Source organism: Rhopilema esculentum, chromosome 19 (genome assembly GCF_057945365.1).
Source record: "Rhopilema esculentum isolate cy_ngs chromosome 19, ASM5794536v1, whole genome shotgun sequence".
NCBI lineage: Eukaryota > Metazoa > Cnidaria > Scyphozoa > Rhizostomeae > Rhizostomatidae > Rhopilema > Rhopilema esculentum.
In genome coordinates, this window is record NC_142833.1 from 5,083,070 (window position 1) to 5,100,804 (window position 17,735).

At 38.9% G+C, this 17,735-nt stretch overlaps 2 protein-coding genes across 2 annotated transcripts in view; one reads left to right on the forward strand and one right to left on the reverse strand.

Annotated features, from left to right (window-relative positions):
* Positions 1-9,829, forward strand: part of LOC135688235 (cleavage stimulation factor subunit 1) — a 31,346-nt gene extending 21,517 nt beyond the window's left edge. Inside the window, exons 10-16 of the mRNA XM_065204990.2 lie at positions 115-174; positions 675-737; positions 6,307-6,339; positions 7,128-7,182; positions 7,683-7,766; positions 8,103-8,183; positions 9,594-9,829. Of these exons, the coding sequence (XP_065061062.2) occupies positions 115-174; positions 675-737; positions 6,307-6,339; positions 7,128-7,182; positions 7,683-7,766; positions 8,103-8,183; positions 9,594-9,703 (486 nt within the window). The 3' untranslated portion in view covers positions 9,704-9,829. The remainder of the gene's footprint in view (positions 1-114; positions 175-674; positions 738-6,306; positions 6,340-7,127; positions 7,183-7,682; positions 7,767-8,102; positions 8,184-9,593) is intronic.
* A 1,533-nt stretch (positions 9,830-11,362) lies between these two features.
* LOC135688233 (high affinity cGMP-specific 3',5'-cyclic phosphodiesterase 9A-like) overlaps positions 11,363-17,735 on the reverse strand; it is a 30,624-nt gene continuing 24,251 nt past the window's right edge. The window contains exons 11-16 of the mRNA XM_089114138.1: positions 17,551-17,643; positions 16,084-16,151; positions 15,132-15,237; positions 14,393-14,497; positions 12,985-13,131; positions 11,363-12,259 (exon numbers count right to left, since the gene is read on the reverse strand). Coding sequence (XP_088970264.1) covers positions 11,930-12,259; positions 12,985-13,131; positions 14,393-14,497; positions 15,132-15,237; positions 16,084-16,151; positions 17,551-17,643 — 849 coding nt within the window. The 3' untranslated portion in view covers positions 11,363-11,929. The remainder of the gene's footprint in view (positions 12,260-12,984; positions 13,132-14,392; positions 14,498-15,131; positions 15,238-16,083; positions 16,152-17,550; positions 17,644-17,735) is intronic.

A 17,735-nucleotide genomic window follows, 5' to 3' on the forward strand; every position in this document is an offset into this window, starting at 1 on the left:
CGACGTAATGGCTATTTTCTTGATTAACATGGTTTGATGGTTTTTAATTTCTGGAAAATATTCATAAAATACTATATTCATACAATTTTTGAAGGATGAAGCCATGTTTTTTAGGTGAAATACGCCCCTGGCGCGCATCTTTATGCAACTAGTAGCAAAGACGGCTCGTTTAAGGTAAGTGTCATTTAAATTCCTTACTGTTACTTTAGATGTCCTTTTGTGAAGTTACAGAAGATGGATTTGCTATTAGCAAAAGCTGAAATATACTCCAGGGATGACAATCGTTTCCTTCATTGTCATACTACTATATTGCAACATTTAAACCGTAGACCTTCACGTTAGCTCCGTTTCTGATCTTTTGAAGTTCATGTTTTTGTTCAAATTGGGTTTGTTTTTCGAGGGATCTCTTTGAATAGCTAGGTAACAAAAAAATTGGTTTGTTAGTTAAGATCCCCAAGTTTTGGCTGACACCTCCCCCCTATTGTGTTTCAAATTTGACCAAAGAGCGTAAGATTCCCTTCTTTGTATCTTTTTTCCTGATTATACAGCTTATACCAAGTTATATTGCATCTAAAGGGGTTCTGTCAACAGTGAAGTTTAAATTTTTGAGGAATATTTCTACATATTTGGAAAGGTAAACGATTTTATAAAGATTTTTGCCGACTTTGTTGCAGATTTGGGATGGTGTAAGCAATCGTTGTGTGAACACTTTCAAAGCAGCTCACGGTGGCGCTGAGGTATGTTATATATAAGAAAAGGTTTCTACAAATCATCTACGAGTTACTTACAAAACAAGGGACTGTAAGTTACATATGATCAATGTCGGTAGCAAATGGAACAGAGAGGATAATCTGCTTCTATTGCCAAAACAAGAATTTTTGAAACTAATTTCAAAGCTTTAATAATGGACACTTAGCAATGTCTCATCCCCTAAATTCGTTGACCCATTTTCATAGGTTTGTTTTGCACATTACAGTGATTGTAATCCATCTGTTTTTGTATCCATTAAAGTCCTAGAGTGATTATGAATAAACAACGAACCACTTTAAGTAGCAATTTACTTCAGCTGTGATATATCCTTTACAATTTACAAACAACAAACCCATCAATCAGCAGATGAATTTTATTATAGGCACTCTAGTACAAATAAATATCATTAGACAATCAACAAACCCAGTTATATATTCTAGTATAGTTGAGTATCAAGAAAGATATTGTAGTACAGATGGGCATCGAGACAGATGAGTTGTATTATAGGCACTGTAGTACAAATAAATATCATTAGACAATCAACAAACCCAGTTATATATTCTAGTACATTTGAGTATCAAGAAAGATATTGTAGTACAGATGGGCATCGAGGCAGATGAGTTTTATTATAGGCACTCTAGTACAAATAAATATCATTAGACTGTAGTGATAACATCTAAGCTTTTGTTCCCGCTGTGCTTTTCATGCTACGCTTCGCTGCTTGTATATACCGCTGTTTTTATTTAGAATGAGTTAGTTGGTTTGGAATAAGATAATAACACGACGTACGTCTCTTACTATCGACTTCGCTCTTTAATAATTCGTCCTTCGAGACTGCTACTTCATTAACAACACAGGTTGTTAAATTGGTGACCACGTTGTTTATTTCTACGTCTACAATTCGACATGAATACAGACGCCAACACGCCACCGTCCGCCAGCACTACTGCAACTGCAGCCATCGCCACGACTTCAGCACCAGTACCAGTTGCTTCGGTGAGTGTCAAACTTCCACCTTTTTGGCCTAACGACCCCCTTGTTTGGTTTGCTCAAGTAGAGGCCCAGTTTTTCACAAGAAATATAACTTCACAGGCTACAAAGTTTGCTTATGTAATCTCCGCTCTCCAGCCTGAAATCGCACAGGAGGTACGCGACATTTTGATCCACCCCCCTCAAGCAACGCAGTACGATATACTCAAGGCCGAACTCATACAGCGCACTTCCGCCTCTGAACAAAAGCGGCTTCACCAACTGCTGATTGCAGAAGAACTGGGTGACCGGAAGCCCTCTCAATTACTGCGCCATATGCGACAACTGCTTGGAGACAATACACTGGAAAACAACATTTTACGACAGTTGTTTTTGGAAAGGTTACCAACCAATGTCAGGCTGATTTTAGCCTCCACTGCTGACTCCCTTCCCGTTGAGCAGGTTGCTTTATTAGCAGACAAAATTTTAGAGGTTGCGACCCCCCTTGGCATTTCCTCTTTAACACCTACTGTGTCAGCGTTAGCCCCCACGCCTGTTACACCGCCTATCGCTTCTGAAGTTCATGCTCTCAGATCTCAAGTAGAGGAATTGACTTTTCAAGTCCAAGCCCTCATCAGCCGCACACAGCCAACCAATAGTTTCCCAGGGCGTAGCCGAAGCCGCTCTACCAGCCGTAATCGCCGAACCAGCCCAGCACCCTCAAACTCTACCTACTGTTGGTACCATCAACGTTATGGTCGACTTGCTCGCAATTGCACTCCACCATGCAACTTTTCAAGCTTCACCTCAAACCAGGGAAACGACGCCACCAGCAACTAAGGGCGACTAGTTCTGCTGGTCTTGCTTCTTCCAGTCGCCTCTTTTATATTACCGACCGTACCACTGGTACACGTTTCTTGGTAGATACAGGTGCTGATGTAAGCGTTTTACCTCCTTCTTCTGCTGATAAACAAACTTCTCAAAACATTTCTTTGCAAGCTGTAAATAAGTCGCCAATTCGTACTTTCGGAGAAAAGTCTTTAACGATAGACCTCGGACTTCGCCGCACGTACAGGTGGATTTTTATTATTGCTGAAATACCGTTCCCTATTCTTGGCGCTGATTTCCTTGCTCATTTTGCCCTTAAAGTTGATGTTAAAAATCGGAAACTCATTGACACTACAACTAATTTGACCATTCAAGGCATTTTGTCCGCCGACAGCTCACCTCATCCTATGCTGGCAACCCCTGATACTACTTCGCCATACCAAGCATTACTTCAAAAGTATCCTGACATTGCCCGTCCTTCATACTACGAATCAAAAGTAAAGCATACAGTCACCCATCACATTACAACTACAGGCCCTCCTGTATTTGCTCGTCCCCGTCGTCTTGCTTCTGAACGTTTGACCATTGCCAAGGCAGAATTTGATCACATGTTACAACTTGGCATCATTCGACCGTCAAAAAGCAGTTGGTCTTCTCCGTTGCACATGGTTCCTAAGGCTACTCAAGGTGACTGGCGACCTTGCGGTGATTATCGTGGCTTGAACAATGCTACAGTTCCTGATCGCTACCCTATCCCACACATCCAAGATTTCTCTTCGTCTCTGCATGGAAAAACCGTTTTCTCAAAAATTGATCTCGTGCGTGCATATCATCAGATTCCAGTCGAGCCTAGTGACATTCCTAAGACTGCTATAACCACGCCCTTTGGGCTATTTGAGTTCGTTCGCATGCCATTCGGATTGCGTAATGCAGCACAGACCTTCCAGCGCTTCATGCACCAAGTACTTCGTGGCTTGGATTTCGTTTTTGCTTACATTGATGATTTACTTATCGCAAGCAACTCTGAAGCAGAACATTTGTTGCATCTTGACATTTTATTCTCTCGTCTTTCCGATCATGGTATTGTCATTCACCCTACCAAATGCATTTTTGGCCAATCTCATATTGACTTCCTAGGACATCATGTTTCACCACAAGGAATTTCACCACTTTCCACAAGAGTTAAAGCAATCAAAGATTTTCCTCCTCCTACTTCGCTCAAAAAGCTTCGCGAGTTCCTGGGATTGCTCAACTTCTACCGCCGTTTTGTGCCTCGCTGTGCTCAATTAATACAGCCTCTCACCGACCTTCTCTCTTCAAAGTCTACCAAGGAACCGTTCCAACTAACTGTGGATTCATTATCTGCATTCTCAGAGATCAAAACAGCGCTTTCCCAGGCTACTCTTCTTGTCCACCCATCACCGGTAGCAGCATGCAGTGTAGTTGTTGATGCTTCGAATGTTGCTGTAGGAGCAGTGCTTCAACAATTCCTCAATGGTGCCTGGCAACCTATTTCTTTTTTTTCAAAGCGCCTGCAACCAGCCGAAGCGAAGTACAGCACATTTGGACGAGAACTACTCTCCGTCTACTTAGCTATCAAGCACTTTCGGTACTTTTTGGAAGGACGCGCATTCCATGTTATGACAGACCATAAGCCATTGCTCCATGCACTGTCTTCTTCGTCTGATCGATATTCGCCACGGGAAATTCGCCATCTTGATTTTATCTCTCAATTTACCTCTGACATACGACACGTAAAAGGCCATCAGAATGTGGTTGCTGATGCTCTTTCTCGCATTGAGCTCAATTCCTTACTCAATATTCCAACCCTTGACTTTGTCACACTGTCTGCAGCTCAACAGCAAGATTCTGAATTTCAACATATACAGTCAAACACCTCTCTTAACCTGAAAGAGTTTCCTTTACCGGCAGATTCTGGAACCATCATTTGTGACATATCAACCGGCACTCCTCGCCCATATGTTCCTGTCTGTTATCGCCGCCTTGTGTTTAATCACCTCCACTCACTTGCACATCCCGGTATTCGTGCAACACAGCGACTTATCAGACAACATTACATCTGGCCTAGTATCAACAAAGACATCCGCAATTGGACTCGGTCCTGTATCCCATGCCAACAGGCTAAAGTCACCCGTCACACGTTTTCCCCCATTGGAACTTTTCCATCTACTGACACACGTTTCGATCACATACACATTGACCTTGTTGGCCCACTACCACCATCAAATGGCTGTAAATATCTTCTTACTTGCATCGACCGCTACACTCGTTGGCCAGAGGCGATTCCAATTTCAGATGCTACCGCAGAAACCGTCGCTCAAGCTTTTGTTTCACGTTGGATTGCAGTTTTTGGTGTTCCTTCAATGATAACAACTGATCGAGGAGCTCAGTTTGAATCAGCTCTCTTCCGTTCCCTCGCTGATTTACTTGGAATCAAACGTATTCATACTACTTCTTACCACCCTTGCGCCAATGGCATGGTTGAGCGTTTCCATCGACAGCTTAAAGCTTCAATCAAAGCACAACCGGATTCCACAAGATGGATCGACCTTCTTCCACTCATTCTCCTCGGCCTTCGGACAACGATTAAAACTGACCTCGGTTGTTCACCTGCCCAACTTGTTTATGGTTCCACACTTCGTCTTCCAGGTCAATTCATATCTCCAACATTTGATGTCACAGCCCTTGATCCCTCTGTTTTTGTTGATCGTCTACAAAGTTTTATGCAACAACTAAAACCAACTCCTCCCCGTTCTCAAGAAGCTTACACATACATCCCAGCTAATCTTTCATCTTGTACGCACGTCTTTGTTCGCCATGATGCTGTTCGAAAGCCGTTTCAACCTCCCTATGACGGTCCTTTCAAGGTTCTGAAGCGCAATGACAAACATTTCCTCGTAGATGTCAATGGAAAACAACAGACGATAAGCATTGATCGTCTGAAAGTTGCTTATACCGATGCAGATCACCAACGTTCAACTGCCAGAAACACATCATCTCCATCCGACCATGCTTCAATGAGGACCAAGCCGGTAGAGAACCAAGTACCTGGTACTTCTCGAACAACACGTTCAGGGAGAAAAGTACATTTTCCCGACCGATATGGACATGCCTGAACATTCGTACATACGTTTTATCAACTTTTGTCTCAAATGCTTTTCTCGAGCTTGCATTCTAGGGGGGAGGTACTGTAGTGATAACATCTAAGCTTTTGTTCCCGCTGTGCTTTTCATGCTACGCTTCGCTGCTTGTATATACCGCTGTTTTTATTTAGAATGAGTTAGTTGGTTTGGAATAAGATAATAACACGACGTACGTCTCTTACTATCGACTTCGCTCTTTAATAATTCGTCCTTCGAGACTGCTACTTCATTAACAACACAGGTTGTTAAAAGACAATCAACGAATCCAGTTATGCATTCTGATTTCCTTCAAACATTTCGCTTATCAAATTTGCTCCTAGCTGCTATCATAGAAAGTGTGGATCGCTAGGGTCGCGGCCGACAGATCTAAAGTTCTTGGGTTCGAGTCCCAAACATGACCAAACTTTCACTTAGAGTGAGAGGAGTCGCCAGCTTTATAGACGTAAGAATCACGAGGTGTGGTCTCATTGAGAGGGAGGATCAGGACACTGCTCGACAAGTCAAGCATTTCAGTGTCCTAAAGACTACCTTAGGATGCTAGGTAGAAGCCAGTACAAATGAATAGTGACTATCTTATGTTTATATTGTTTCCTAGGTAACGGCTGTGCGCTTCACAAAAAATTCCAAGGTAACCCTTGCTGCAATTTTTCAACAATTTTTATTTTCATTCATTTGATTACCAAGTTACTAAATCATAACCTGCTAGGTTGAAGAGTAAAGTTGATAAATCCATACATATCCTACGTGCACACACAGAAGCGCAAATGCTGACACATAAAACCATAGCTGTACGAGTACTTATAAAATACTTGAGTAAATAAACTAATTCATTGTAAGTGCAGTGTTTCATTGTTGTTGTTTTTCTGATTTTAACACCGTTAGCAATTGATCGTTTTCTGTTTCATGATAAAAATACATTTAAAAATGGCACGAAATAGCGGAAACATAGCAACCTGAAATACTTTTCGTCCGACATTCTTCAAAGTTTAAACGTGGGACGACAACCGACCTTTAGCAGAAAATTAATCTCCAGATTGGTTCAGTCAAACGCGCCTTTCTACCCCTTACATTGTTCTCGATCCACACCTGGATATAGGTTTTCTGCTTATTTTCGGTCACTATTTGACATTTATACTCTGAAGAGTGTCGGACGAAAAGTGCTTCTGTGTGCTCTGTTTCCGGTATTTGTGCCATTTTCAAATAACGATACACTGCAGGCACCACGGAACAGGAGGCTGGGGTGTATCAAAATATTTAGTATGAAAAAATTATAATTATTTAGTAATAAACTAGCAGAAAAGCCTCTTTTTATATGGTTTTAGCCCCCCCCCCCACTTTTTGTAGACCCCCACTTTTCTCAATGCTCCGCAGTGCCTGCACCGACTAAAAAGATTAATTGGTTCATTTTGTCCATAGTATGTTTTAACAAGTGGAAAGGACTCTTGCTCTAGACTCTGGGAATTGACTACAGGTATGCAAAGCTTGAATTGACCTGCTTTGTAAACTCTATGCTGTAAAAATCAGCACTCAGGCTGAAAAACAATGAATATCATGCCTGTTATGTACATCGAATAAGATTAGACATCATTTACCTTATATTAAATGGAACTTTGTACATGAAGATTTAAAAATATTCTTACGGTATTTTGAGCATAGCTCTTCATAGTAGTATCAATACTACTTTGCCTAGTAATGAAATATCAAACCATTAAATTCCAACAAGTCGTTAAAGCTTGTTAGTAGTCCTTTATGTCGTTAAAGGGTCGAAGTTGGTAGTGCTTTGAAGTAATCACGTTAGTTGCTTGTAACTTCAATTAACGCTGTCGAAACCATTTCATTTACTGATATTTCTTAAAATTTATTGTACACCTTTGCTAAACGAATTACATTGAAAAGCTGAATAATTTAAGTTTTTCATGTCATTTTTTTGGAGCTTGGTTTTCATTGATTATGTTTTCGATTTCCATCAAGGTCGTGCTATTAACATTTATGTTGGATCTAATTTGCATCAGGGCTGCTATTCACCATCGATATTCAACCATACAGAAGATTATGGTATGGAGTTTTTATAAATTCACTTACTTGAACGACATATTTCCATGCATAGCTATTTTGTTAGTATTTTGCATTTAACCCAAAGGAAGAGCAACCATAATCAATCAGCAATCACCAATAATAATCAGCAATCATAATCAGCAATCACCAATAATAATCTGCAATCATAATCAGCAATCACCAATCATAATCAGCAATCACAATCATCAATCAGTCATCATCCCTACCGATATCCACAGAAATTAGTGATTGTCATCATCAAAACCATCAGCATAATATTCACCAGACATCATCGTCATCTAAGTCGAATCTTTACATCTGTTAATCTGCTTTTAGTGGTCTTTCCTGATGACAAAAGCATGTCAATTGGGTGTTGGGATAGCAGAACGACCGAGAAATTACAGAGTCTTCACTCAGGTGAGAACTAAAGCAGAAAATGTGTTCAGACAAACTATAGGCTGAAAGTTTCGGCCATCAGAATTAATGAGACATGCATTAATGAGTATCATACGATATGCAGTGTGAATTTGATGCAAATCTCATTCAGTGTGAATTTGATGAGTTTTTAATTCTTAATGTTCTGAAAATTTTCTTGATGGAATATAATAAATAATGTACAAAGGTAGTCTTCAAGCGACTTTTTCTTGTTTGATTTTATTATTCGTAGACCAAGTACAAAATTTGTGTGTACTTTTTATGTTGCAAACATGAAAAATAGCAAGGCTACCAAATTGAAATAAAACAGATAGTAAAAGATCTCTTTAACTACAAATGATATCAAGGGATATTTTGCCTGGTATCTCCTGTTACTTGCTGCAAATTTGCATGAAATGAGTCATTACCAACTAGAAACAGGAAGCTTTTTTCTCTTCTGCCGCCCCTTCTTCTTTGCCCAACCACGCGAGACATTAATATTTCTATATTAATATCGAAATTACCTGAATATTTCTCCTTAATATCGTTTCATTTTAGGGGTTGATCCCTACATCCTCTGTCTTCTTCTGTGCTATTTAATCTGTGTTATAAGCACAGTTTTGATATGACCTTCTCTCCCCCCCCCCCCCCTTCGGTCTTGCTTCATTCGACGTTTACGCGACAGACCAGTTTTTATCAGGTTGTGGTCAGTGGCGTAACGTAATTTAGGGCACCATGGTTCGATAACTAAGGACCCCTGATAAAAATGGACCCCAAATTATTTTTCTATTTAGTTTGGTAAGACTTTGCTAAACATCACCTCATTTTTAACTGAATATTTTTCTAGTTAACAAGAAACATTATCAATGTTACATCTTGCTATTGTTTTTGACATGTTCTACAGCGTTGGATGGGACTTCCTTGCAGTCTGTTAATAGAGGCCCTATCTCAGTTTTCCCTTAGGGCCCCAGATGCCTCCGTTACGCCACTGCTTGTGGTACTTTGCAGTCTCTATAGAGAAAAGAGCCAAATGCAAGCTCATATAAACAAATAGAATAACACTATATGTCAAGCTAAATTGATTTGAATCACAAATTGTGTATAGATGTATAGAATCACAAATTGTGTATAGATGTATAGAATCACAAATTGACTAGCATGCTTCTTGGATATGTCGCATGTTTAGTTTAAAAAATTGATGGTTTTTATCTTATTTTTAAAAGCATCAAAACACATTTAATCTCATTGGGAACGTTGTTTCGAAGATCTCTGCATCTATATGACAGACTGTCCAGCCATTATAATTTATATTCGGAGCCCGTGTTTTAAATTTGATTTTCTTAAGCTAATCATCCATCAGTAAAGTTTACTGCAATAAATAGTCTAGTTTTCTACTATTTTATTTTCATTCAGGCCATAACAATTTCATCCGGTACTTGGTGCATTCTCCTGTCGAGTCAGCAATGATGTCTTGCAGTGAAGATTACCGGGCGAGGTTTTGGTATTGCAAAGGCTCTGGCTGAAATCTGACCAACAAGAAACGTTTCCACCAGCGAAGCATCTGAAGCCACTGTTAATATTTTAAACTTAGTCTCATTCTTTAAACCCCCTATTTTCTAGTATGGATAATATCGTTCAAAGAATATACATCTCAAACTTTCTTTTGTCCTTTCTTTGACCGCAGAATAATGAACGGAGTACAATTGAACTTGAAAATCTCATCTGATTGGATTTTTTGGATTTTTAACTTTCAACTGTTTTGTTTTCCGTCAACTTGGGACAGTGTGTTGCTATACGAAAAAGTGGTAGGAAAAAGGAAGAGTGACAGTAGAGGAGATTAGTTGGGATACTTAGCGGCCTAAGACTGGTATCATCACAGACCTGGTCATCCAGATGATATCGCTACACAATATATATCTTAGATATTTACGCAAGTCTGTAAGGAACACAAATGAAAAGAAACAAGTAAACAAGCAGCAAGTCAAACGGAGGGTTTGCCCGCTATCCACACATTTCACTTATACACAAAAGACAACGAGCACAGGCAACATGTGAAGTTATTTGGGTTTGTCAATGAATTGTCTAATGGCTCTATTTTCAAAGCTGGCCTAAAACCCTGAAAATGACCCGTGCTTTGATCTAGAGGCCACCTCGTGTTGTATCGAAGAATGAGTTACTGGCACGACATGATGGGGATGATCCGCTTTACTGGGTTGAATCAAATCACAGTAACTGGTTTAACATAAAACTTTGCAAAATAAAGATTGTATCTTACCGACCACAAGAATTGAGGCTTAAGTCCCATTCCAAAGTACTTTCAGTGTGCAGTAACGCAGATCTCGTTGGCAAAATCATTCTGTAGCGTTTTTAGATCAGCCTAACCCTAACAGAGCAGCCCAAGAGCCTAACCCTAATGGCACTTAAAAACAGAACAGCCCCAAGGGAATCTTATTCTTTGCAAATTGTTTGATGCAGAAACCAAGTCTCTTGATACCAGAATGCTAACTGTATTGTTCAGCTTTACAATGAATATAAAGAAATTGACTCCCACTGTGGACACTTTAATACAGTCATTGCTGAAATGTCATGGGGGTAAAATGTTAAGAAGACCAGCTTTTTTGGCTAGATGACTTAGAGGCATCAAGTTTTTCAAGACTTCAATTTGTGCTGAGCGATTAAATTATATGAAAAAGTACCTGCCGCTTGGGTTAAATGGGAGCCAAAGTTGTTCTTGAAGGTGTGAAAAAAACTTCTTTTCATCGAAATGAAAGGTCAAAATTGGTATAAACGAGGAGCAAAATGATTTTTTTTAACTCGACACAATTTTTTAAATGGAACAGCAGTTCTGAAAAGACGACTAATGAAATCGCGAAAAGGAGAAAAACCAAAATGATGCTTCGCGTTGAATTTTTTACGATATTTATTGATAAAAACAACATTTATCTGACCAAGCTGCTCGAAAACACTTTTTTCAAAAATTTTGAGCCTTGCTTCTTTGCAGCAGCATGGCAAACTACAAACCTAAATTGGGCGTATTCTCCAGCAACCATGTAGTAACAGCCAATGAAGTGATCGTGGAATGGCAATTTAAACAAGGATATTAGGCTCTTAAGTATATAGTCCCTTCATGCCGAACTTCATTCGGAACCCAATGTAGACTTAATCCAAGATATGGGAAAATGTCCAATAACATTTCGATCCTTTTATACAATAGATTGCTGAGATAACAGATGCTTTCAATAATAAAAAACAACATTAAGGCGGCTACACCAGAAAATAAAGGTTTGGCCAAGTTCAGAACAATGACATAGCTATTGCTTTGTACAACAGAATTACTGAGAGAATTTTAATTACAAATCATTTGATTTTAATCGGATCGACCCCCCACATAATTCCAATAGTCTACACGTGTTTTTCCCTCAGGCAACGAATCTTAGTACTTAATACATAATATTTTAGGCCATCCTTGAAAACTCAGTTGATCAATAACATATATTCATTATATCCACGAAGATACATTAATCTAAAAACTCTACAATAAAGCGTTTCGGAAACTTGATGTGAATATACAATTATACCCCGTTCAGGAAAATCAATTTTTCCGATACGAAAAATTTCATCTTCGGTTATGAAATACTGATCGTCACCATAATATTAACAGAAAGTATTCCCTGTTTTCACCCTAGCCTCTAAACGAGAACGCCTCGTTCTGACTAAGAATTCTGTTCTATCTACAATAGTTTATGCAGTTATTTACCTACAATGATCGGACCATTTGACAGATGTTCTTTGCTTACTTTTCGTTCGGCGACATTACATCCTGTACTCGACTTACGATGAACAGTTTGCTCTACAGGTCCGTTGCCGACATTTTTCTTTGCAGCAGGACTTATCTTTCGCTCCATGCTGCTTTTCTTTCGAGTTCCGTTATTCTTGTCTGTTGTTTCCACGCTGAGCTTCCGAGGTGGTGTTCCTGTGCTTAGTTTTCTCTCTTCTCTCTTCTTGCGTTCTTCGTCTGTTGTTTTTGCTAAATTTTGGTAGTAGTCTAGCGCCAGCTTCACGGGGTCAATCAAGGTTTCCTACAACCATAAGATGGTTCCTGTCTTAAAAATTGAGGTTAAACACTGATACAAATTCAAACACATTATTCTTTCACAATTCTGTTTTGAACATAGTATGGAAGAGCTGAAACATAGATAAATATAGTACTTTTCGTCCGACAAACCTCGGAGTTTGAGCTTAGCGGTCGCTGATTGGTCGAAAAAGAACCAATGAAAAATGCTATTCTTTCTCTTACGATACTCGCAATCAAAAACGCAATCCGCATCTGAATGTGAACTTTTGCTTTCCTTCGGGCTATACTCGTCGTTTATACTCTGAGCAGTGTCGGACGAAAAGTACTGCTGTATGCTTGTCAGTTTCTCGGGGGGTATCTCGGGGGAATTTGGCGGCACCAAAGACTTCTTCGGTTAGTTCTACTTTGTCATATCTTGGCTTTATATGATTCGCCTTAGCAATTACCCTTTCACTGGGTAAATGATAAGCAAAAATTCATATAGCAGACAGCTATAGGCTCTAACTAGGATAGAATCAGACCTTCCTAGAACTGATTATTCATAATCGTCTATTAGCTTTGTAGGTTGCTTCGATGTGTCCCTTATAGGAAAGTGTCTGTTGATGGATGCTACAAGGTATGCTATGAAATTCATAAAAAAATTAGCTTTGAAACGAGTAAAACAAGAAATATCTGATTTCAGGCTTTTGAGAATGTTTGAGTTAAACGTTGAATTACAACTGGACATACCTTGAAAACAGGAATTAACTCTGTTATGGATTCGAAAAGTGGAATAAGAACGAATTTTATGAAACCAATTTGTGCTGATGGCTTGGTAACTTTGTCTCTGTCCATGAACGGCAGTACTGGCAATCCTTCTAGTTTTTCCACATCACTCTGCATAAGAAACACCAACAACACATTTACAATTTAGACAATAATTGGCTAAAGACCGTTTTCGGCAATGACTCAGCATAAAAGCAAATTGACTTAGGCATGCATTTTATACCAGGCAAACTTATAGGAAAAGAAAACGCTTCCGTTGTTGGTTTGCTAGTTTTCTAACAGAAGCTTCAAGGCTGGAAAATACTCATTGGGGAGCCCGGTCTCATTAAAAAACTGCCTACAACTCTGCCTAATGTGATCCTAAACTTGTGGTGGGGTTTCTTAAATTGAGGCAAAGATATTGTAGTAAAGTTTCTAAGCAGTCCTTCGTGTCAAATAAGTTGAATTCTTCAATAGACAAGAGGAAACACATGGTTCTCAACGTGAAAGTTTAGTAAGAAAATTTAGTAAGCTGGCCCCTTCTACAACCCCTCCGACCCCTTTTACGGGAGTTGATCAGTATTCTGATGAAGGCTAAAGGCCGATTTCCATTTGACATTTTTTGTGCGCTCGGGCGTAGCGCCCAAATCTGTGGATGCGTAGCTAAGTGCTGCTGTCAAGTGGCCGAGCGCACAAAAAAGTTGAGACCCTATCAACTTTCTGGCGCTCACAGCGGACGCAAAATCAAGACCACTTGATTTAACTACGCATGCTCAGATTTGGGCGCTACGCCCGCGCGCACAAAAAATGTCAAATGGAAAATGGCCTAAACAGAGTTTTGTATAAGCGGCTTTGATTAATCTCTTTGTGCTTTGCCCTTCAGGTTTTTACAAATTTTAGAACAGAGACATATCAACTTGCTATGCTCGATTTTATTTTCTTGAAAGCGATGCTTAACATCAGTTTTCAAAAACAAATTCGTCCACCCCCTGGAAAATAACTTGAAACAAAATGACGTCGATTATTCAAAGTATGTTTCAATGTGCGATTGATGAATGATATTTGCCCAATCTATGGACATTTTCATTGAAGGAAGGGGAAAGGAAGAAATAGTATTCAGAAAAAGAAATGGAAAATGGACATGAAGAATCCGGATAGGTATCATGTTTTGCTAGATGTCATATTCGTAGTAGAGCGTTCCCTGACCCTTGGCGACCTGTGATCCATTAATGCAGTCAAAAACATCCTCGATGTGTATGACACGAGGTAAATCGGATTATCCTGACCGGGTTCTTAAGCTTCGCCAAATGGAAAATATACAAGCATGACTCAAGCTGATTGGTGTTAGCGGTAAATTTAGCAAGTATTGTAGAAACAAACAAAAAATGGACACCTGATTAAAGGATTCTTCTAGGAGACACTCCAACCAAGGCTCTGCCACGTCCATCGGCCTAGCTTCATTAGAAACATCAGCTGCTTTGATGAAAATCTTCATAAGCTAAATGAGAAAGAAAGACATCAAAGTGGCCATTCAGAAAAAAACTTTCCAAATTTCCAGCAGATAATTAAAGCTAAGGCCCGTTTACATGACGTGGGCAAGCCATTGTTTCCATTTGAGTCGGTGTTTGCGTAAACATAGAGGTTGGTCCACAAAGAGGAGTTCCACGGAAAGGGTAGGAGGGATCTGTGTCGGAAGAAGTGAAAATATTCATTTAGAAGTGATTCAGAGGGCTGACTAACTCAAACAGGCTGAGACAAATATCAACATTTGGAGATAATAAGATACCAGCCTTCTGGATTAGGCCGAAACACATGTCAATTATCTTGCTAACTGGTCCTAAATTTGATCATATTGTTTTCTTGAAGATGTGTTATCTATTGTAAAAAAATAGAAAATTCACTCCAAGCCAACGCACCTTGACAAAGATAATTGATGCAACAAAAATTCAATTCATTTAAAGCAGAGAGAAAACAAAATAACAAAGTCTTAAAAAACGAACAGATTCTCATCCCAAAATGAAAACAAAGTCATTTCCTTTTCTATATCTAGTATCAAAGTAATAAACAAAGTTTCATTTAATGGATATTGAATACACAAGCCCTCTGTCCAAATCAAAATAAAATAATCTAACCATAAGTCGATGATCTGCATTTTTGAAGTCGAATCCATTCGATAAAATGCCTTTAAATTCGCTCAGAATATTTGAATGCTGTGCCATGTCAGTAGCTAAAATAGACCTAAATGGCGAAGAGGTGCGTTCTGTAAGTCAATGGTGAAAGAACAAAATAGTTCGAGAATATCTTTAAAACTTCAATTATCAAAATTTTGGCCGAAACCAGTTAAGAACAAAAAATCAAGAATCTTTAATCACAGACTTAAGATCCTATAACACCCTTAACGTTGCTTGATATTTGAAATTCTAACCCCGAATGCCTTTATGGGCTCAACTGTGAAAACGACAACGAGAGTTTACCCCCTGGACCTGAAACATTACTGTCACAACAAGTGACTGCCTTCCAACAAAATAACTCTGGCTTATCACGTAAATAGTGAGGCACAGCTTAAAATAGAGGGACTGATAAGCTTTTTAATGGAAAATTACTTTATGCTTGTGACCAATGTGGTGAATATAAATCTTTTAGTGCTTCAAATGTCTACAAAATGCCAACACGTTATAATTCATATCTCTGTGAAAGAACATACGCAGGCAATGGGGTTACGAAAAGCTTCTCGTATAACTCATGTTGGAACCCAGTTAGTAAATTGAAGATAAATTTGTTTCCCTTCTTCTAGCAAATAAAACACTAACTTGTTAAATTTTTGAAACAATTTTAGAAACAATATCACATTGCTTTAATCTCAAAGAACCACCCAATCCAACCATATTTTTCCTATCTTTGAATATCTTCTCTCTATTTCGTTAATCCCCCTACATCCCATCCTCGGTTCAGGGAGGGACTGAGTCTCTTCTTCATAACTAAAGCAAAATAAAAAAATTCAAGCCGAACTATTTTTTTAATGATAATTACAGACGAAGAAGCAAGCAGTCCTTAGAGGGAAACTCTAAAATAGGTGGCACTTACTGGATGATTCCAACGCGGACTTTTCTGTACAAATCCCCATCAAGATGGACAAATATGTTACAGTTTGGCTAAAAGACAGATTATTATCCTTATATATAAACACATGCAGATGAAGTATCATTTTATGTATCATCAAAAGGCATCATAACATCACTAGGATTAAATAATGCAAAATGCAACCAACATATTCCATTCTTAAATAAAACTACTAACGGGAGTGCTGATTTCTCTTAACACTAACCAGTACTCCACGTTGTTAGAATTCTGATAACTTGCAGAGGCTCTTAGAAAGAAACAGAGAAGCACAAATGGAAAGTGCTTCAGGAAGATAAGAAACTGAATATTTAGGGAAGAAAAGTTATCCCAATTTTGCTATTTCGATAAAGCTTAAATGACGCACGGTTTTTTTCAGCAGAAATTGGAAGCTAGTTGGCAAAACGTACAGTTGACGGTATTGAGAATTCATTGAAGGTATGGTTACGAGAAAACAAAAATATACGGAATTGAACCCGATTATTCAAAGTGCGGTATGTCTCGACAAGTATTTGAAAATATATAGTATACGTAAAATAGTAATTTAGAGATTCTATGGTTATCATATACAGGAAAAAGTAAGAAGTACAAGATGACCCATCAGAGCTTTAGATGCCTGAATCTTAAATTTGTGAGAGGCCTGAATCTAAAATGAAACGAAAACTTATCTTGCATGAACAGAAGACCGGCTTGCAGATATATCACAATAATAACGTGGACTTGATAAGAAAGAAGTGAAAAAGAATTCTACGTGGAACGACCCGTGTAGTTATATTGATAAGGCGGCAGGCAGTTGTAAACATAACGAACTAAGTATCTCGTTATCAATACTGTTTAAGATGATATGATGTCTGCCATGCTCCTCTGTTTTAGTAGTTCAGCGCGTGATATAGATACAAGTATTAATTATAGAACGGCTCTAATCGACCGGTACTGATGGAAGCTTGGTTTAATATCAAGTGTTTGAATTGTAGTTGTTGGAGTTATCTATTAATCTGGTAAAGCACTCAAAAAGCCACAACTGACGGGAGCTCAGCTTCAAAAATTTGCCTGCAAAGTTAATTTTCTATGCGTGGTAGGTGCATCCGCTGATGGGCGATGATAGGACATGTTAGTGAATAATTTCTAGTTGAAATATGCAGAGGAAGGAGGCGATGGGATGAGCAGTGGGTCTATGAGCGTAAACACTACAAGAAAACACTGCAGCTGATAGGTCGTCCTTTTAATCAATCTTTAGGCTCAAATCTTGATTGGACAAAAGCAAAGTCACATGATCTCACTCACTGCATCAGAGTTCATGTGACATATCAAGGAATGACTTTGAGGAAATGAAACTCTAATTTTGCGTCGTGATCCTCATACCACATCCATGTCGCAAGTACAAATATACATAGCAAAAATAACATTACGAGAAAAGTTACCAATAAAACGTACTCGGTTCAGAATGTCGAATGCCACAGATGCGTGATGGTTCTCTAGTGGTGATATGTCGTTGTACCGTATAGCCAATTCTGTTTTTGCGTTTATCTGAAAATAGAAAATATGAACATAATCTGAACCTGTCCCTAGCAAAATGGATTAGAGGCATTTAATATTTACGCAGGCAATTTGAAATATAT